We start from the raw sequence: 22,145 nt of genomic DNA, 5'->3' as shown, positions 1-22,145 counted from the left end.
AACAGTTATCTCCTTGCCTTAGCACCTGGTTACTTTACACATGTGACCAGGAAGGAGCTGGCATGCTGGTCATAGCCCACAGAACCTCCAACGTAGCCTGGTCATCTGAGAAGTGGAGGTTGGGGATTAAAGGATCTAAAATGATGGTGTGTATCTGACAAGGGGTTGGTGGAGGTGGAAATGCTATAATTTCTTGTTTCTATAGACAAATGGGCAGCAAAGGGGCTGAGAAATCTCAAATGAATAACTTCATGTCCACTTCACAAGTACATCAGAGAAGGTTTTCTTTTTTTATTCTCCCAGTGAAAATGATTTCATTTCCTGAAATAGGGAAAAGTTAGCATATTTTCCAATCCTACCCTTATATTTACCCACTACCTCTGAGTTCTAACAAGCCATTTCTTATCATTTAAAGCAATGCCTTGATTAAAAGTTAAATTAGCTACTGGAGAGAACTATGAGGAAGTTCTAAGTAGTTACCTCTAAGAGGAAGAAGCTCTAAAGGAACATGAGAAATTTGTTAGCTATAAAGAGGAATTTCCTAGGACACTAATATTCTTTCTCTTGAGGCCATAAAAATACTTGGACACAAGGCAGGGAGATAAATTAGATGGACTCTCAAGGCCATTCTTTGAGCCTTGAACACCATGAGTATGTCATAAAGGGGGTTAGTGTTGATATCAGAGGGTTCCTGTATTATCCCCAAAGCCATGAATTCTACCAGGCTCCTCGAAAATGTCCATGACAGAGAGACCAGTGGATACAAGCAATAATGTTGCCCATTAGCCAGATAGTACCTTGAAATAGTCGATAAGTGCTTTTGAGTACTTCACAGCATGGTCCCTTTTGAGTCGAAACATCCGCCAGTACAGGAGAGCCAGGCATCGATAACTGCAGCAGAAAGAGAGAAATGGGCCCTGAAAGCATGAGTATGTCCTTTGCAAACAAGACTTAAAAAAAAAAACAAAACTCTTGTTCTAAGGCACTCAGCATTTATATCATGATTATATATATGTAATATTTTTAAACTTACATTTACGTCTGAAAAGTATCTGACCTTCCTTTAGTTCAAAAGATAGAATTCAAAACTTCAAGGAGTTATTCCATAAACATATCTACCACTATATCACAGCTTTATTGCTTCTTTGTTGGGGCCAAGGGACAGGCCATTTTCTTCTTCCACCACTAGAGGACAGTCTCTCTCCATGGGAGGAGTGAGGGAGCATTAGCACAGAGCTTTCCCAGTCACTGGGAAACTCACTGGGGGAGTTTCAGGGCAGAGCCACCTTACTTTGATTTCTCTGGTGCCCTGACTTCTGCACCTTCGGCTTTGCTGAAAGAAAAGCTCTTCCACCTGTTTGTATTCCCTTCACTTTTAAACTACTTTACTGGACTGTATAAGTAGTTCAAATTAATATATATGAATACTTTATAAACAGCAAAAACTCAAGGCTGAGAGTATCATTATTTTATTATTTTACATTTATTATTTACATATTAGTATTCTATCTTCTATAATATTAGGTATTAATCATCATTAATGTGTTAATCCTAATAATGGAACTTTACGTTTGAAAACAACAAAGAAAGCATTTACTGAGACATACCCTCTTCTTTTCCCTGGTGCTTTTCCCTCAATTATTTGCTAACTCAGTTCTGGTGCTGACATGCTAGAATGCCAATGTACCAACTACAACTTGCTAGTGTCTTCTGAGCACAAAAAATTGCAGATGGTGTGACAATGTAAAACTACCTGAGACCCTCTCTTTCTGAATGTTGCTGTTATTTTTTTTGAGACTTGATTCTCTGACTTGCAGATCAGGTTCTAGAGCAGAATATGAACCACTGGAGAGCAAAAAATGTTGGATCCCTATATAGGAGGAACCAAGACAGGTGTCCTATGATTTGGGAGAATGAGGTGAGGTGTTCCAAGGAGATATAATGGGGAAAATTGTTATTATTATATTCACATAGTCATTACCATTGTAATCACTACAGATACAGAAAAAAAAATCTATTACATGCTGGTGAACAGTTTAAAAGAAATGCTTCTGTTATTACAGTGTAATAAGCTGTTTCTCTGATGTGTTGAGAACTTCAGGGCACCATCTTGTTTTAGTCATAATAATCCTACATGTAAACGAACAAATGGATTATTTTGATTGTGTCTAAAGTGTCAAACACAAGAGAAATTACATTTGGCACAACTCACATTCAAATTATTAAAACACAGACCTACCTGATTTTAAAGTTGTGCATGCACTCACATACATACAAATACACAGAAAAAATTATCCTTGTGTAATGGACCTGTTGACTCTCAATCACTGTGAATTCACATCATGCTTGGTAGGCCAGCAAGAAATTGTGTGGGCTCACCCCAGCCACCATCAGAACTGCATTTGTTTTTGCATGATAGAAGGTAGTAGAAAAATGTATACATTTCAGCAGTTGGTTTGCCAATGAAGGTATACATGGCTGTGGAGGCTATTTTAAGTTGATATCATGCACTTACCATAATGCAGCCAGTTGTTTGTCTTCTGGTGTGGCATTAGGGCCTGAATGGGTTTTTAGTCTCATAGCATACCTAGGGGAAAGAAAGAAATGAAAAACCAAAGGAAAAAAAAAAGCTTTCTTGTTAACAACAGAACATCTTCTATGATGGAGGTTCCCTTTGCCCCAAAACTTAGTTTTTCATAGCACTTGCTATTAATTCTTAAAAGCTAGCTAATGCTGCCCCATTTTCCCTAAGCATTACACTACTGTGATGACTAGAACAAAATGACTTTAATGATTGTCCAGCTACTTTCTCCCCCTTAACAATACAAGTTCAAATGCTACCGGTGGTTGAAAGTGAGGCCAGTTCAAATATTATCTATGAATATAGTGACACATCTATTTTTATAAAATTTTGACTTATGGCTGAGTGGCTGACAAGATTGAGTGAAGTTCAATCCTTCCAAACCAACCTTCAGAAAAATGTTCACTCCTTGTACTCAGATGAATGCTTGGATTCACCCCTTTTTCATTGTTATGGAACTCTTACTTTGATGGCTGTGTAAGTGTCCTAAAAAAGGTGGCTCTTTTGAACTTTACTTACTCCCATTTATTTCTCTAATCAAGGGGACAAATGGCCATTTCACTCTCCCAATAATATACCAAGTTACTTACAGACTCTTTGAGAGAGCGAACACATAGCTGAAATGGTCAGAGTCCTGGGTTCAAATCCTGGTTCAGCCTCTTATTAGTTGTGAGAGCTCAAATGAATGTCATTAAGCCTCGATTTCCTTATTGATAAAATATGATGAACACTGCTGATTACACAGTCTTGTTACAAGGATAGTATTTGTAGGTCATTGTAAATTGCTCAAGATATGATGCTGTTATTATACTAGGTCTACAACATGCAGATTTGCAGTGCCTCTGAATAGATCTCTGCAGTTTTCCTAGTGGTTGTTCTGGGTATTTACAATATACGTGAGTTATCACAATTCATGGGTATTAACATGTTCCACTTTGAGTGGAGCATGAAAACCTTATTTCCATTTATGTCCCTTTACTCACTTTTAAATAACATTGTCTTGAGTATCAGATGGTGGTACAGTTTTTTTTAACCACTGAGTATGATTTATAAAACTCACGAAGAGGATAGTTTATTGCATGTGATCACATTTCTGTTCTTCCACTGTTCTTCATTCCTTCCTGACACTCCAATATTCCTTCATTTGTCATCTCCTTTAGTTTGAGGAACTTCCTTTAGCCCATCTTTATAGGTCAGAAACAAATACTTTTAGTTTTTCATATCTGAGAATATTTTTATTTCCTAGTCATTCCTGTATAATGAAGTTTCCCTGCATCTAAAATTCATTTTGATGGGTTTTTTTCTTTTACTAATTGAAAAATGTCATGCCACTCCCTTTTGGCCTCCATGGTTTCAGATGAGAAGTCTGCTGTCATACAAACTGTTGCTCCCCTACATTTCTCTCTGATTGTCTTCAGGATTTTTTTCCTTTGTCTTTAGTTTTCAGAAACGTAGTTATGATGTGTCTTGGCATGCATTTATTTTGGTTTATCCTACTTGTGTTTTTCTTAGCTTCTTGTACCTGTAGGTTTATATCTTTTGCCAAATTTGGCAAATTTCAGCCATTGCTTCTTCAAATACTCTTTTAATCCCACTCTCTTCCTCTCCCGAGGCTCCAATGAGACACATGTTGGATCTTCTGTCATTGTGCTTGAGGCTTTATACATTTTTTTCAGTCTATTTCTTTTTGTTGCTTAGATTGGGTAAAGTCTATTTTCTGTTCTCAAGTTCACTGATTCTATCCTCTGTTGTCTTGCTGGGGAAGGTCTTCAAAAAAAATGTGACTGCCAGTTGACCTGTGAGCTGGACCTGGATGATCAGAGCTTCATCTCCTCCCTTGTCCTTGAAATGTGGGTTCTATTTGCCTTTTCTGTTCCCAGAGGCTGCTCCAAGGACACAACCTTGAGACAGCGTGTGGTGTTAAGAACACCTTCACAGTATACTTGAGTGAACTCATTAAGGCCTCCATATAAACTTTAAGAATTGGTGGGCAAGTATGGGAATCCATTAATTTTATGGCCACTCAAGACAAGTCTTATATGTAAGTTCTCTTTGCTTATTAAACCTGCCACCTACCAACCTGGAGTGGCCTGCCTCTTCCGCAGTGTCTTCTTGGCCCCCATGTACAGGGCCTGGTTTCAGATTATACCTGGGAATCTCCTGAGAGGGTTACGAACCAGCATATCTCCATGCTACTACTGAGCCCATCCAGTAAGATCTTTGTTTCTATTTTTCATTTCTATAATTTACATTTGGTTCTTTTTATTTTTTTAATGTTTATTTCTGAGACAGAGAGAGACAGAGGATGAGTGGGGGAGGGGCAGAGAGAGAGGGAGACACAGAATCCAAAGCAGGTTCCAGGCTCTGAGATGTCAGCACAGAGTTTGACGCGGGTCTTGAACTCACAAACCATGAGATCATGACCTGAGCTGAAGTTGGTTGCTCAACCACCTGAGCCACCCAGGCGCCCCTGGTTCTTTTTTTTAAAGAAAATTTATACTTCTTTGCTGAGATGTTCTATTTTTTTTTTGTTGTTGTTCTTTTAAGAGAATTTATCACCATTTGTTGATCGAAGTATTTTTATGATGGCTGCTTTAAAATCCCTGTCAGATAATTCCAACATCTGATTTACCTTGGTGATTGGTGTCAAATGATTGTGTTTTTTCATTCCAGTTGTGATTTTCTGGTTTCTTGGTATGATGAGTGAGTTTCTATTGAACCTTGGGCATTTGGTTATTATGTTAGGAGACCCAGGGTTCTATTTAAATCTTTTATTTTAAAAGGAAGTCACCCTGTTTAGGTTTAGCAGGCAGGTCCTGGCCTACTTCCGGGCTGTAGTTCCAATTACAATCTAATTTTCAGAGCTTTTGTGGCACCATTTTGATTCGTGGTGCAGGGGTCCACTTGCCAGTGTCCCCAGTCACTTGGTATCCCTTGGGGAGAAAGGAATTCTTCTGTCTATAGGGACAAAGAATGTAGCCTGAGCTCGACAGTTGTGGTGAGATCCTCCCTTGCCAGGGCTCCCAGCCCCCACTGGCTCTCAGTGGGGGAGAAGAGTCTCAAGCCTGGTGGGCAACATGCAGATATAAGTAATAAATTAATGTTATTTTCTAACTCAGATAAGAAAACTTTCTTTTGTCTTAGTTTTCTGACTAGTTCAAGGGATTCTACTCAGTCTGAATTATCTAGAAAATAGATTTTGTTCTCCATCATGCAATGATACTTATATCAGTGAACACACTAGAGTCCTAACTCTGGTGCAGGGCAGGTGTAGCACATCAGCACCTCCAGATGTATTTGACTGCCCCCAGGCTTTCATTGTTGTTTGGGATTGTTTTTTAAAATCTGAATGCCTTAAAGGGGGCCGTGCACACTGGTGTTCACCATAGGCCCTGTGACTGGTTTATTTATTTATTCCTCAAGTATTTATTGAACACATACTACGTTCAGGAACTGTTCCAAGGATTAGGGATACATCAGTAAACAAATCAGACTCCTCCCAAATTCCCTGGTTCAAAGCACTCACATTCTAGGACACCTTACTATTTTGTGCCTATCTACTTTCACCATGTTCTTCCCTGACTGCTTGTGGGTATCTGAGTCTGTGCCTTATTCTGAGGAAGGAATGTGACGATCTAGGATCTCATACAGTAATTTTACTATGGTGATTTCTTTTTTTCACTGACAAAAATAGCATACATATCATGTAAATAGTATGAAGGAATCACCAATACACTGACGTAGTAGAAATATTTTAATAAGAAAAATGACTGGACAGTATTGACTTTTAAGATGGGGGATGGTGCTCACATTCAGGTTTAAGACCAAACAACATCAGCACCCTCTGAGACAGCATATCACAGGGTGGCTTTCCCTTCCTAAAATCCCTCCCGCCCCGAATCTTCTTTCCTCTCATTAAATACTCCTGAATCATCTACTGATGGAGTTAAGATTTAGACTATACTAACCTGAATCAGGTTAAAAAAAAAAAAAAGCAGCATTGAGGTGAAATTAGTTCAAAATCTGCCACTTCTCAGCTGGGTGAAGTAGGCATGTCACATCTCACTTGGACTCAGCTTCCTTTCTGAAGTAATCAGGGGTTATAGGAGCTTTCCTGCTCACTCACAAGAGAGCAAGGGAGGCAGGGTGTGTAAAAGAGCCTTGCAAAATCTTATGTTGTTCTTTGTGAGGATGCACCTTGGTTCTTGGTAGCTGATAGTGCAGCTGGAATTCTTTTCTCTGTATTCATAGTACTGACATACATTCCTCACCCCTTCCACTCCCCCAGCAAGACGTGGTGCTTACCTGATGAGCTCTACTGTTTCCGAATACATTGTATAGGGAGATTTGGATTCCATTGGGCCTTGTTCCATTGCATTTCCACACTCAATAAATGACAAAGCTGCTTCAGCATAATTCAAAGCCTTTCCAAACTTTTCCACCTGATCAACAGAGTTAATACAGTGTCTTCCTTAAGTATAGTTTTTAAAATGGCATTGTCACATAGTCAATATGCTTTATTTGAGAAACCTGACTTCTGAGTTCCAAAATCCTGTGAATGGAGCCGAGAGAAGAAAGAAATAGGATGCTTCCTTCTCTAGTTACTTTTGCAAATTGCTACTGGTTTAGGGTAAGTGGGTGAACGGTTATATACAGAATTGTACCAGATCCATACAACAGCTGCCAATCAGAATTGCTCAGAACTGCATGGTTGTTCTAATTTCTGTTTCCTTCTTTCTAACCCCTAATTGCTTGGCAACCTCACTCCTTGTCCCTCTATGCTATGCCAAATAAAAAATTATTTGGGATGATTACCTCAAGTTGTCTAAATTTATTTAGTTTCTCTCCACATCGGTGAGGATAACCAGGAATCAGCTTCATATTATCAGGTTCTCATAAATCTGAACTTATACATCAAGTTCCTGGTTCCATATACATGCATTGTGTATATTCCATATACATGTATCACTTTCAGTGATAATTACATATTCTAAGTTTGGATTGCATACTCTTCCAAGCTTTCACATATTTATTCATCAATCAGAACAGAATTACACAAATTACTAATCTAAGTCTTGCCTCTGAAACCAATTCTCATTAGTAACGGATACCTTAGAAAACAGCAATGTAGAGCAACACTCCCTCTTTGGCAAATCAAGTTTTCAAATAGCTTATAATCCTAATAGGCTATAGAGAAATATTTCTTGGCAATGCTTTCAAATTAAGGAAGTCATTTCATTCAACAAGTGTTTTCTACAGCACTCGATTCTGTGCAGTGTGTACTTGATACACAAAAGCTTCTTTCAGGAACACAGAATACATCTGGAGAGAGAAAACATGCACCCACAAGATAGTTCAAAGTGCAAGGCAGTCTGTGATTAACTAACAAAATGCAAAGCAGAGAGTACAATGCAAAGAGATGATAGGAAGGGAGCAAGTCATGGGGCTGCAGAAAGGCTGGGGAGGCTCAGGGAAGAGACCTGAAAATGGCCATAGGAAGGAATAGTATGATTTGGCTGGATTTGTGGAGGAAGTGGAGGTGTGAGTATGTGTGAGTGAGTGAGTGAGTGAGTGTGTGTGTGTGTGTGTGTGTGTGGCTCTGCTGCTGAAAAGGCCCAGTGGCTGGCATGAGTGAGGTGTGCTCAGAGGCTGGGATGGCACCAGTGTGGCTTGGAGCAGAATGTTGAAAGGAAAGGTCAGGTGGGATAACACGACATGGAATGAACACTGCTGGTAAACACTGCATGATTCAGGCAGAGAATTTCATTCCGCTTTAAAATTCTGTGCTCTTCTCCAAGGGCGATCATGCATCAGCTTCTTCAGGTGATCAGAACTCTCCACTAGACCGTGGGGTTGTGAGGACAAGAACTGTACCTCCCACTTCTCTTGTCTACTTTCTGATAACTCTGCCTATTTTCCTTGCACATCAGTGTACCTAGACAGTGATCTTCTGACAAATAAATGTTTGGCAACATCAACGACACTGGGGAGGGGTACATTTATGATGTAAGCACCTTCAGCACTGGAATAATACCTTGAAGGTCATCTGAAATGTCTTATTCATCTCCAGCACCCTAATCTGTTGGGAATGCTGGAGGGGAACAGAACTGGAATTACTGGGTAGGAAGGAGTCTCTTTGGATGAGACCTAAGATGGACCAACCATGTGATCTCTTTCAGAAAAACCCAGAGGTTTTCTATTTCTTGTCTGGAAGATTCACTTTCCAAAACAGGAGATTATCCAAGTAAGAAAAGTTATTTTTTTGGAAGACATCAAATCATGGTGACTTTAGGGTCTTATGTGCAGTATAATGGTTTCTGTGTTGTACAGTTTCAGAGGAAGTATTAATTTTGGCAGATACACAGGCAGAACATGAGTCCTCTTGAAAAGGGATTTGATCCTGGGACCAAGCCAAGGGCTGGCCAGGCTAACAAGAGAGAAAAATGCAAACCCAGATTTTTTTTTTCTTAAAGGAAAAAAAATACTACCACCCACTGACTCCATTGCCTCTAGTTACTATTCAAACCTTAGAACTAAATTGAAATATTCATTTATCCGGGACTTTCTCCCAGTCAGACATTATTGGTTGAAGTCATAATTTATTGGGCTATGAGCACTTGATTATATAAACATTTCTCCATTTAACAGACCCAGCCATCCTTGTAATAGATTTTATAATTACCCCAGCTATATTGCCCCAGTGATGAAGCTGCAGTACAAACATAATTTGGAAGAACATATCTGGAAAGAAAAGGGTCTTACCATTGCATCTGCTTTATGCTTCATCCGTTTAGCTTCCTGCATAAAATAATCTGCACTGCGTGGCCTACAGGAAAGAATATTAAATGTCATTATTGTGTAAGTGCGAGATCTTTGGAAAACATTCTTCTCTTTTTGCTCAAACTTGAATCACAATTTTAAAAGTCTGTTTAATATGGAATCAAGCATTTTTGCATTCCCAAATTACTTCCTGTATGTAAAATATCACAATTATTTTTCTCTTAAATTAACTATTCAAAACACATTCAATATGTGCAGTCTACATTTACAGTGGTTTTAACATGGTTCCCCAATGTCTAATTTGTGAATCAGATTTCTTATTGCATGGTTAAGAAAACAAGTAAAAAATTTTATTTTACATGATATTTGTATAAAACAATCCCTTTTTAATTTAAAGATCATAAATACACCTCATAATACTTGCACAGATACGTTTGGGTGAGTATATTTATGTATTCTTATGAAGGTAAGTTGTCATTTATATGCATAAATGGCACCTACAGTTGTATGTATCTATATCTAATTATTTTAAGGCCTCACAGTGAAACACGAAAAGAGGTAATACTGTATGATTATATTCCAGTTGTAATGAAGTTAATTGTAAAATGATGTCTACCTTGTAACAATGCAAACGTGGCATGTATTCTCTAGAGTTCTGATTAGCTAGCTGGTAAACATTAACAGCAGACATGTGCATTATTAAAGCAATAACCCTGGCCAGCACTAACTCTGCTGGGAGATGAAGGTAATTAATACAGAGACTGATCTGAGTGTGTGTAATGACCCCAAGTTACATGAAGCTACTTATCAGACAGTACCTTTAAATGTTTGGTCTGATAGATTTTTAAAAATCTACATACTCTAGGTGCCATCAGCATAAACTTTTTTATATTATGGGTCTTTATATAATCAATAAATTTGACTTGCTCATGAATATCCAATATAAGCCAGGACTCCCTGAATGAGAGTAAGACATAAGTAGTGATATTAATCATGGACTGACTCATCTATTGTTATATGCTTATTCTGAACCCTCTTCTTTGAGATTCTAATGGGTCTTTTTCCTTACCGCATTATTAGGTGGTTAAAGCATCCTTTTATCCAAAGAGGTCAAAATGCTTAGAAAAACCATGCATACCATGACAATGACATTGCAATCCCAAAGTTTTACCTTCATTTTAATGGTTTTAATCAATCAAACCATTATCATAATGAATAATAATAATTGTTATTATTTTTTATAATAATTAGTCTCAAGTACAAATCACAGAGGCCAAAAAGGACTTTCGTTTGGTCTTTTATTCCCCTGTAAAATATTGTCATTCTTGTGATAATGTGCTGGGAATATTTAACATTTCCAACAAAGAAATGAGGAACAGAGCTGCAGAATTCCCTTAATGTGTACAATTAAGTTCCCTGTCTTTGGCTCATCAGCCCTCTATCATTCTTGCCACTCAGGCCTGAAACCTTCTATTCATCTTGGTGGGTTGTTGTGGCAGGTGGGGCCTGAAGTTTCCTTCATAGGAAGGCCATGCTTCTCCTACTGGCTCTACTTTCTCCAGTCCATCTCCTAGAAGTTCACACTTTTTCCATTTGAATGGGTTTTCACCTTTACATGGTGGTTTTCCCTTCTTTGTCCACACACTGACCTTTGAATGCACACTGAATACCGGTCTTGAATTCCAGTTCTGGTAACTTACATTATTTTGTTGTTGCTATCTTTGTTTTTTTAATGAACTTTATTTTTCAGAGCAATTTTAGGTTCACAGCAAAACTGAATGGAAAGTATAGAGAATTTAGAGAGTTGTCATATACCTCCTGCCCCTCTCCCATCAGCCTCCCTTACCTACCTTAACAGGTCTGACCAGAGTTGTGGGACATTTGTTACAATCAATGCACCTACACTGACCCGTCATTATCACCCAAAGTGCATAGTTTACATTAGGGTTCATTCTTGGTTTCGTATATCCTGTGGGTTTTAACAAATGTATAATGACATTTATCCACCATTATCATAGTATCATAGAGAATCGTTGCACTGCCCTAAAAATCCTCTGCATTATTGTTTGTCCTTTTGTGGAATGCCTCAGTGTAGAAGAGCAGACCCTACCTCTAGCTCAGACCCAGACCTGACACCTGAGCTTCAGATGAGTTCCCAGAGCCTATCCACTCAAGAGAGGAGTTCTGGGGTCTTTATCGATTTCTCTTCCCTCTTATCAGATGCTATGAGTGCATCCTAAACATCCTTCCTTTTCTCAGTGACCACATCCACTACCCAGGCCTAGGCTTCATCACCTCTCTTGGCCTCTTGTTTCACTCCCCTCTGATCTATCCTGAGCTTTAACCTTTGACCAGTGTTTGTAAAACATGGCTTTCGTTAAATCACCATACTACTTCCAGACCTAAAGTCAATCTCCAGATCCTCTGGGATCAAGTCTCAGTTCAGGCCCCCACTGATCTTGGTAACCCCACAACTGTAGCCATGGCGAGGGGTGGTCTCCTTGCTGTGTTGCTCACATGCCATCTCTGTCTTAGGGCTTCTCTACTCATCCTTTTCCTCTCACTTAGAATATTCTGCTCTCTGAGTGCACATTCACTGAGTGCCTTCTATGAGCCAAATGTTACCTCTTCCTCAAATTCTTGTACCATAAGACCTTCTTGGTAACTCTGGTCCATGCTCACCTGGGTCTTTCCTAGATACCACTTCTTACTTACACTACATGTCTAGGCATTTAATTACCTTTGGAGGGGTATGGCTACAGTTATTGCATGTGGGCAGCTCTGCAGCTGGTGCATTTTCAGCAGGGACTGTGCTGGGACATCTTTGATCTTCCCCACCCTATAGTCTTAGGCTTCTACATGGTAGAAGGTACATGAATCCTCTTTGAATAGAATTGAATTCATTTTGAGCTTAGAGGAGAGTGGTGGCTTCTGATGGGGTGCAGCATCGCAGCCAATGAGCCAGAGAACGTCTCCATGGCAACTTGAAATTCTCCACATCATTATCTGCTCCACACTCTAGTATATGAGTTTGGTCAATTTTTTCTTGCCCGGTTTTGTAGACCTTGTCACCAACAGATCATCATTTCAAATGCATTCTGCTTTCATGAAAGGATTCTCCTGGCAATAAGCTATGGCATCTTAGTTTTTACTAACCTTCAAAGTTGCCCTTAAGGATGGTGGTGCCTCCTGATTCCTAATATATGTTCCTTAATCAACACTGTTTTCATCTGAAGCATATGAATGTATTTTTAAATCTGATATGGAGGCTGGGTCACAAACTCTCACAATAGTGTACGCGGGTAAGTAACACATCTAATTTTCTGACTGTATCACGCAGCTGACACTAAGCTGAGATGCTGAAAAAAATGTACCATCCAGAGGCCATTTACAAACACATTAGTCACAATTCTCATCCTTGCATATAATGGAGGGCTCACTACACTGAGTCACTGAAGATTGCCTGATGATTGGCTCATTTTCTCCTTTCAGGTGATTTCTAGTGCCACGTTCCTAGATTAGAACATTATAAAGGCAGTGGGGCTAATGGGACACCACTGGAGACTGTCCAGCAGGGCGGTGGATGCATGCTATGATGAAGGCATCACTCTGACAGCAATGTCCCAGTCAGCAGGAAAGTAAAATTGTCGCCATTGTGGCAGTTACAGACTACAACTTGGCCAAGGTGCTACAATAAAATCTAATTATCTCAGTGTTCCAACAGATTTGTGATCTAATCTTTGGTGTTTTTTTGTTTTTGTTTTTGTTTTTTTTACATGAAAAGCCTAGAGTTTTCGTTTTTCATTTAGTAACAGCATTCTTCATATTGTTCTTTCAAAGTGATGGTATCTTACGATGACACATGAACCAACCTATAAAAGTTCAATTAAACATCATACGTGTAACTAATTATGTATCTTGGGCTCTTCAGAAATGGGGCTTGCAAGTGATCTTTTTAAAAGCCAAGCCTTGGCCATGTGTATCTTTGTTGTAAGAGCTCTTTGCAACAAAAACAATCTGAACACTTGATCCAAATAGAATGTTTTTTTTTTCTTTTCCTCACCCTCCCACTATCGCCCCTATAAACATGCAACCTCAGTTCTGAGGCAGCAACAGGATTTGAGCTACCCTGATATTTCTTCTGGCAGAGGAGTATTAAAGCAACCTTGCTTTTTGTTATGTTCTGTGGCTGAGATGGAGTTGAATGGTCTCCCATGGAGAGGCTGGCAGTCTTCTTTCTGTAATTCCTACCTCTGTGAAATGCACCCCCCCACCCCCCTCAGCAGAGCCTCCTGTTTTGTGAAAACTGGCAGGGATGGGAGCTCAATGTGTTTGAACAAACAGGTTCCTTGGCACAGCAGAAATCTGGATAATTTCCTTAGGGAAGATGAAGTCCAAATGAGACAAATAGGCAACTGCATACCAAATGAATTCATCATCCGATATCCTGTCAGCTTGTCATCTGATAAGCCCCATGGGCGTTACTGTGTCCCCAGCTTTGAAGTACTTTCTTCACAAAGAAGGACATGTAAGAAGTTAAGTACAGGCATCCCCCTGCTTTCTGAAAGTTCACTTTTACGAAAGACCTAGATTAGAAATGGTTTTCACTAACCTGAAGAGGATTTTCACTTTTCTGAAAAAAGCCTTAACTGTACTAATGTAGGTCTTTCTTTAAGTGAAGTAATGCCAAGCGAACTCTCAGAAAACTGGGGATACTCTTTGCTTTACACCATTCTGACTTACAAATGGTTTCATAGGAATGCTCTACTTTAGAGAGCAGGGGAGCCTGTAATTCTTTTTAATCTACTAAAGTGAACACTACTGATGAGGGCACTTGAGGGTCAGCGTCTCTGGTGTGCCAGTGTTGGCTTTATGAGTGCTTCTTGAAGGAAGCAGGTAGACTGAATTTAAGCAGCAAAGATTCAAATGCAGTTTTTGTTTCCATGAACTTGAAGCTGGCTGGGACCCCAGAGTCTCTAGAACCTGGCTTCTCAGAAGCACAGGTGATCATGCATCGTGTCTTGTACACACCATAGGCTCTTGCACACGACTGTGTTCTCTCTCGGTAACACACAGAAAACAGTGTGAGTTTTCCAAGATGCAGACTAAATGTGGCAGGTTTTTGTCATTCAATCAAAAGCAACTTTCTATTGAAATGGAAACTCATCAGCTTGATTGTTGTTCTTCTCTGGGTTGACATTTAAAATAAAATAATTTTACAAAACCCTTAAAATGATCAGAGAATGAAGATTTTAGTCAGGGAGATCTGAAAGATCTTATCGCCTCTACGTCCCCATCCCAAGCCTAGTCTTTTTCTTTCTCTTTCACTCTTGGTTTCAGTTAAGAAAAAAATAAAAACTTGGCTGAGAGGGATCTCATAAAGGAGAAAATTCCATACAGAAGAACAGGAAGGCGTACTACTGGCTTACCGGGAAAGGTGGGGAAGGGGAGCCCCTCAGGAAAGGAGCAATGGCCACAGCAAGCCCCCCATGGGAGTGCCTCGCCTCGTTGTACCATCACCTACTCAAGGATTTCAGTTGATGTCCTTTGACTAAATCATGCCACAAGAGATCTGACCTTTTACATACTAGACTCTTCCCATCCTCTATAAAATTAAATCCTTTTAGCTAGGAGATTGCTGAGCATAATTACATCACAAATGCCAAATCCTTTTCCCTTCCCTGCCAGTCACATTTCACACGCCATGGCCTTCAGCACGCGAGGCTGAGGGAGTCTCTTCTCAATGTTGGGAGAGTTAAGTAGCTGGGCTCCAGTTACTGGTGCCACGGGGACAGATGGAATGTTTGGTGGTTTTGCTGAATGTGATGATCGTGACTGACTCTTCCTTGTGAAATATGGGCAGGAGACAGTACATCCTTCTGGGAGCAGCAGGCAATTCTGGCACTAGGGATTCTCTGGCTTCCCAACACAGCAATATGGCTGGTGGGAAAGGAGACTTGATTTCCCAGCCAAGCGTTTCACCACTTAGCTTTGCTCAGGACTTCTGTACCGAGGCCTTCATGACACAGTTGTTCTCTCTCGATTTTCCAGGGCCAAGAACTCCCCTGTCACTAATTATGACACAAAGTAATTTACAGCTCGTGGCTTCACACTAATAAGATCAGTTTCTGGGCTTTGAGTTGAATCTAGTGCTGTCACTCATTGACATAAATTCTTACAGATTTTTTTTTTTAAACAAAAGTTTGGCAATCACACCGGTGTCACCTTAAAACCGGGGCTGTCAAGTAGTGGATGTCGAGTGTGGCTAAATGTCAGGGAGGAGGTGCCATCACATTGCCACCAGTCTGAGCCTGCAAATTACGCAGAACCAGCTGACCTGGATCACATTTAAAAAATAAGTGTTATTTTGTTCAGTTCCATCTGCATTCTGAAGACACAAACTGGTGCCTAGTTAATTGGTAAGTAACATAGGAAAAGGGGCTTAGGAACCCATGAATTTCAATTTACCTGCATGTAGACTCCTTATATTCATGGTGAAAAAACTGCAGGCATTACTCTCCTAGCGCTGTTATTCTAATTCAGCTGTGTTCATTCAACACTTGTTATTAAGCGCCCACTGAATTCAGCTGTTGTCTGCATTGCATGTTTATTCAACCATTAACGAGTATTTATAATACGAAAGGATGAGTTTACTTTTTTTTTTTCTAAAAGCTACATGATGCAGCTTTAAAAAGTAAATGACAGTATGGCATCTGTTCCTTTTTGGATCACTATAACTGGATTTCCATCAACTCTGAATTGCTCCTGGGCTATTTCTCCAGGTCTTTCTTTTTTTTCTACTGGTAGCCTCTCTGGTTGTTTCACTGCTTGTTGACACCTTCAGTGGGGAAAAGTCAAGGAAAGTGACAGGAGCCAGGTCCTCGTCTGTTAGCAACCCTGCTGGTGGGGAAGCTGGTGAAGAACAGAGAGGAGCAGGAGGCTGAAGTTTTGTGGTCCCAAGGCACCTTCCCAGGGAAGCCACCCATCTGCCTCCCTCTCCCCTGAATTAATACCTGAGGATTCATGAATTGCATATCTTAGCTTCTGCCAATGTACCTGGCACTTAGTGCTCAGCACATACCAACTGGACCTGGGAGACATTTTATACAAGTTTAGGTGACTTCCTAGCGCAGCGATTTCTTAAGGGACAGTGATCTGTATTGTTTCAAGGAAAAGACAATGCCTAGTTTTGTTTTTCAAGCTTCAAGGGTCTTCCGGAGACTTTCTTAGTTCAGTGGTTGAGTGGCTGTTTGAGTTGCATGTTTATTTTACTGTTACGGATCTCAAATCAACTGGGACACATGGCAACTGGAACGTGACATCTATCTCTCCGTATGACGGATACGTACAAGTGCCTTTTTATTCTATTATATCTATATCCATAAAAGAGAAACAGTTTTATTGTAGCTGTCAGCCAGAAAAATTATACATATTGCTAATGGGAGGAACGAATGATAACAGCTTCTTTGTTGACACAGATCGTGAAAAAATTATATTAGCAATAGTGCCGGCAGATTGAGAAACATTTCCTCTTGTAAACAGTCCAAGAAACTGCAGATCGAAGTACGGCCATTTAGTTGTTGCTATTTTTGACTTAGCTTTTTGGTCCATACATTGGATAATTCCTTATATTTAAATTTTCTATATGTATGTTTATTATGATTGTATTAATACACATAATACCATGGTATGTGTGTTTAAATACCATGCCCCTTAACATCAGCTGTTGGAAATGTTGGATGTTTTAAGCACCTTAGTGTCTAACGCACGTTGTGTTTGATCATGTTGTTAGATTATGACTTCTGAGTGCAAACTGCCACGTTGTCATCAGACACAATTTTAATCTCCCATTTTTACAAATGGTTAGAGTTTACGTGAACAAGACTACCAAACACTAATTATATATGCAGTTGACCAAGGGACTGTCCTCCCACTACATGCCCCTACCTCGGAGATTAATGGCCACCCTCTTCGATTAGGGCAGTGGAGAAGACAAGGAGAAGGGGAGGTGGTTAGGGCCAGGAGAGCGTGCCTGGGGCCAAATGCTGCTGCAGCAGGCATGGGAAGGAGAGAAAAACACCTGTCCTCCTGGGCTACTCTTAAACTTTCATAAATCCAATTATCTTGGAATGTGTTCAGTAAGTGGAACAAACAAAAAATGTGGATTTGGCTTTTAACTCCCCAATTCTGTGCCCTTAATTAGCTCACTGAAGTCCAAGAATAATTTGAGGACTCTAACGGCACATTCTCATTTCGCAGAGAAGTCTGTAGGGTTGAATAAGTAGAACTTGTCTGTACTCTGGGTGAAGCCAGGGCTGGAGGAGAGGATGGGTGGAAGATGAGGATGCAATAGTCATCACTTCTGCAAGGATGGTCCCCCTTGGGTGATCTCATCTAACTGGGTCTTGGGAGAACTTTCTTTCAGGAGAGAGGTATCATGACTGTTGTTTTTCCTAATAAAGAAGCTGGGACTTGAAGACATTTGGCACCCCTAACTTTTCCAGTTTTAGGTGGGGTGAGGGGTTTGTAGTTTGTCTCCTCAGCCAGACTGTAAGCAGTTAGAGGACAGGATGTCTCAGTGCTGCATGCTGTCCCCTCCCCCAGGATTTGATGGAGTGCCTCACACAGACCTGCACTGGGTGCTTGTTGAACAGTTAACGTTGAAAACAGGATTCAAGCCAAACTCTTGAAACCATATCTTCTGTCTTCCAGGCTTGTCCTTGACACATATTTTTCCCCCCAAGAGCCTAAATAGTTTTCAGTATCACTTTATCACTTCTCCTTTGTCATTTTCAGCATCTGAAGAACATTCCAGGATGTTACTTTTTATTCATCTTCTCTTGTTTCTCCTCCTTTTATGAATTGATGCTGGGAGTGGAAGTAATATTTGGGTTTCAGCACTAGGGCTGGGGGAAGGATGACAGGATATTTTTTTCCTGTGTGAACTGTTTATGTTATTATAAAGAATGTAGCATTTTAGAGGAAACAAGCCAGGAGTGAACCACTATTATTCTTTGCCCGTTCTAATTTACAAAAACAAAAATGCTTCTCTTTCTGGTAGCATACAACTGCCAACAACCCAAAATGAAGTTGCTTAGAGATGTAAGACCCATGACTGCCATTTGCCTTAGCTTCCTGACATCTTGGAGGCAACCCCAGGAGCTCTGGCTGTTCTAGCTGTTCAAAAATCTCCCCGGGACTCAGGGGTGCATTCAAAGGTAAGCTCCGGTTCTCTTTGAGAGGGCAACATTCCCCTGACCAAGTCATGAATATAACCCTTCTACCCGCAGAGTTTCTGTTTTAATTTTTCCCCTCACTACATCGACAGAGTCCACACTCACATATCATCGAAGATAAGTTTCTGCCTCTTGCAGTCCCTGTGGCCGTTGGAACCTGGAGACCATGGCTCTGTTTGTGGCCGTGACTTGTGGAGAACGTTTTCGGAATTGTTGTGAGCGGCTTTCTAAACAAAAAACAACACACCAGTCTTTTCAGAAACTGGCCACCTGGCTGAAAGAACAATCCACTGTTTTGTGTTCTCTGTTAGAACTGATGATCCCTTTGTTTAAATACAGAAAAAGAAATACATGCATTCCAGTTCTCATGCTGAGGGCTTTCATGTGTGTTGTCAAATGTCATTCTTTTTTTTTTTTTTAATTTTTAACATTTATTTATTTTTGAGGGGAGGGGAGGGGCAAAATTTATTTATTTTGAGGGGAGGACAGAGATACAGAATCTGAAGCAGGCTCCAGGCTCTGAACTGTCACTGCAGAGCCGGACGCAGGGCCTGAATTCAGGAACTGTAAGATCATGACCTGAGCCAAAGTCAGATGCTTAACTCACTGAGCCACCCAGGCATCCTTCAAATGTCATTCTTATAACAGTATCAAAAGGGAAGTTCTTGGGGAGCCTGGATGGTTCAGTTGGTTGAACTTCTGACTCTTGATTTCAGCTCAGGTCTTGATCTCAGGGTTGTGAGTTCAAGCCCCGTGTTGGGTTCTGTGCTAGGCATGAAGCTTACAAAAGGGAAGTTCTTAGTGGCCCACTCTCACAGATCCAGAAACTGTGGCTGGCTGAAGTTAAGTAACTTGCTCAAGCTCAAATAACTACTATGGGTGAGGTCTAGGGCTTAGGACTCAAGCCCCTTCTTTCCCCAGTTGGCCAGACCAGTGGTTCCCTAAGGTGACTCTGCATCAGAATCATCAGGGGGTTCCATCAACACACAGACAGCTGCTCCTCTGACCCTGAGTCTAATTTAGATGTGTGGAGTGGGGCCTGAGAACATCTCATTTCTAGCAAGTTCCAGGTGATGCTAATCCAGGAACCAAGGTTTCAGAACTGCTGAGCTATACCCTTGTAAAAGAGAAGTCATTCAGGTCACAAAATGGACTGATTCTCATTAGCTGTCTGTGAAGAGCACGAAAAGCCAAAGGGAATAACTAGAAATGATTTAAAATGTATTTTTAAAAGGAACACTATAGATTTGTGGAAAAATTAAAAAAAATCATATTCCCTAGGGATTCCAATATTTATAGAACACCTATTGTGTGCTAGACCCACGGATAATAAAGCAACTGTCTTTGGTTATGAAATTCAAATGGATTCTTCTGGAACAAACTACAGATACCCACAACATGAATGGATGAATGGAAGTAATGAAAATGTGTTGAGTGTGTACAAATGCTTCTTTAAATATGGACTGATTTTATGTGTAGAGCAAGCCTCTTTGTTGTAAGAGGACCTAGGACTCTGCATTTCCCTTGTGGCACTCGTGACAGTAATTATAGATGTGTATAATCTCCACAGCTAGATTGTGAACTTCACACAGGCACGGACTGAATCTGTTAGATCACCACTGGACCTCCGTTGCTTGACACAGTGCCTGGCACACAGTAAGTACTTGTTCAATAAACGTCTGTTTGGTAAAAGGGTGACTACGTAAAGTCTGTAATTATTTTACAATTCTCTAGACATGGTTGCTTTTATGTTAGGATCTAGAGATGCAGATAAGTTTGTGTTTTAATTTGAAATGGTTTATTTTTATTCCAGGTTTTTCTAATAGGGTCTTCTCAGATTCTTTGAGCCTAGAATTGAAGATAATTGCTCCCAAATAAGGGCGCGTAAGTGGGTTAATTTCCTGATGTTACAAGATTTTGGCTCTTGCCAGACCTACTACCAACTTTTTTACCTCTTTAATTCATGAGATAGAACATTAAATACTGCCTCCCCCATCTTTTTTTGAACAGCCCTATTCTCATGTCTCATCTCTCTCCCTGCCTCACAAAGCCCCACTGGTTTTCATAGCATGGTGACCTGAGAGAATTCGGGGAAGAGTTTGGAGTTAAATAATGCGCCCCAGAGGATGCATGATCCAGGGCTACCAGCTGTTAAGTGGAGTAGCAGGAAAGAGGAACTAACATTTGGTGTTAGTTGCATAGGTATCTGTATGTGTTCTTCACATACAGATATGTTCTTCAGATAGTACTGGCTCATTTAAATCTTTCTGCCACCATTTCACAAATGAAACTGGCTCAGAGAGATGATGCAACTGGCCCCGAATCACATTTTGACTAAGATACGAAGTTAGACAGACTTGGACCCAAGTCCCCACCGTTCCCCAGGGGAGTGCAGGCAGCTGGAATCACCCTTAAGAAGGTCACTGGAAAAGGGGTGGGGGTAGGGGTCCCATACTGCAGTCACTTTACCAGTTACCAAGGGTGGAGTGGGAGTCCCACAGTTTTGGCCTGGGGTTTCAGTCCCAGATTTCACTCTGTCCTGGGGTAAGGAATCTTTCCAAATAATAAGGTTGGTTGGTTTCAAACTCCCAATTTATATTGTCCTGGGGTAGTATTACTATGGGGCCGTTTCTTTTTAGAGTGGGAAATGAAATCCTGCAAAGAGGTTTCTTAAGCAAAGAGGCTTCAAATGCCTCCTCTGGTTTCTTCTTCTGTAGTTCTCTGTGGGAAGGGGTAAAGGGGTGTGCTCATTCACCAGGCCTTCCCAGAGCAGAATTTAGGAATTCTTGAGGGACCTCAAGCATGTGTTTAGACTGTGCTGGGCAAAAGACAGATGAGTATAGGGGTGTGCTCAATTTCATTTTTATTTTCATTGGGAGAGGAAGGGAATGAACATACTGTGAGGTCTCCGGCATGAGACTGCAGCTGGTTCTCAGCCTTATGCTTTTTGTTGGAGGAGGCGGAAGTGAACAAACCGTTGCCATTTGATCTGCTGGAAGAAGTTAAGTCCTCGCTGGAGTATTTGTGTTTAGATGTATCAGACAGGGGCGAGATAGGTGACCGGAGCATTTTTTCATTTTTATTTATTGGTATTGCCAAGCTGAAAAAGGAAATCACAGTAATGGAATGTCACACAGTCAGCACAGGGAAAGGTAAATGTTTTATATATGACCCAAACCTCTCATTTAAAACCTGCTGGTAGGAAGGTATTTATTGGGAATTATTATACCAGGAAACAATTTTATGGCATTAGGACCATAACGGACAATAAGTAAATTTTACTCATTGTTTCTTTACTTGTCTTATCAGGATGAATAATAATTCTGGTGCTAAATGACTAAGAATAATAAGATTTTCATTTTCTGAGTGTTTCATCCAAGGATCTCAAAATACACAACAAACAACTTACTGTTTTCCTGACAAGCCTAAGCAGCAAATAATGGGAAAGGCAATCAAATGATGTACAAGCGGTCTACTTCTAAAAGGACTTTTACTAACACCTGAGCTTGTACTAATTATTATATGGAGAATAACAGAATCACAGAATA

The 22,145-nt window shown here is 40.4% G+C and overlaps 1 protein-coding gene across 6 annotated transcripts in view; it reads right to left on the bottom strand.

Moving 5' to 3' along the window:
* Nucleotides 1–22,145, bottom strand: part of AFF3 (ALF transcription elongation factor 3) — a 565,834-nt gene that overhangs the window by 10,374 nt on the left and 533,315 nt on the right. For all 6 annotated transcript variants that reach the window (XM_049650171.1, XM_049650172.1, XM_049650173.1 and 3 more), the window contains 6 exons: nucleotides 21,496–21,697; nucleotides 18,703–18,824; nucleotides 9,344–9,407; nucleotides 6,887–7,023; nucleotides 2,516–2,587; nucleotides 798–891 (listed from right to left, as the gene is read on the bottom strand). In XM_049650171.1, the coding sequence (XP_049506128.1) occupies nucleotides 798–891; nucleotides 2,516–2,587; nucleotides 6,887–7,023; nucleotides 9,344–9,407; nucleotides 18,703–18,824; nucleotides 21,496–21,697 (691 nt within the window). The remainder of the gene's footprint in view (nucleotides 1–797; nucleotides 892–2,515; nucleotides 2,588–6,886; nucleotides 7,024–9,343; nucleotides 9,408–18,702; nucleotides 18,825–21,495; nucleotides 21,698–22,145) is intronic.

This window comes from Panthera uncia (genome assembly GCF_023721935.1).
Source record: "Panthera uncia isolate 11264 chromosome A3 unlocalized genomic scaffold, Puncia_PCG_1.0 HiC_scaffold_11, whole genome shotgun sequence".
Taxonomy (NCBI): domain Eukaryota; kingdom Metazoa; phylum Chordata; class Mammalia; order Carnivora; family Felidae; genus Panthera; species Panthera uncia.
Note: the sequence above shows the minus strand (reverse complement) of the source record. Positions and strands in the feature narration are given on the sequence as shown.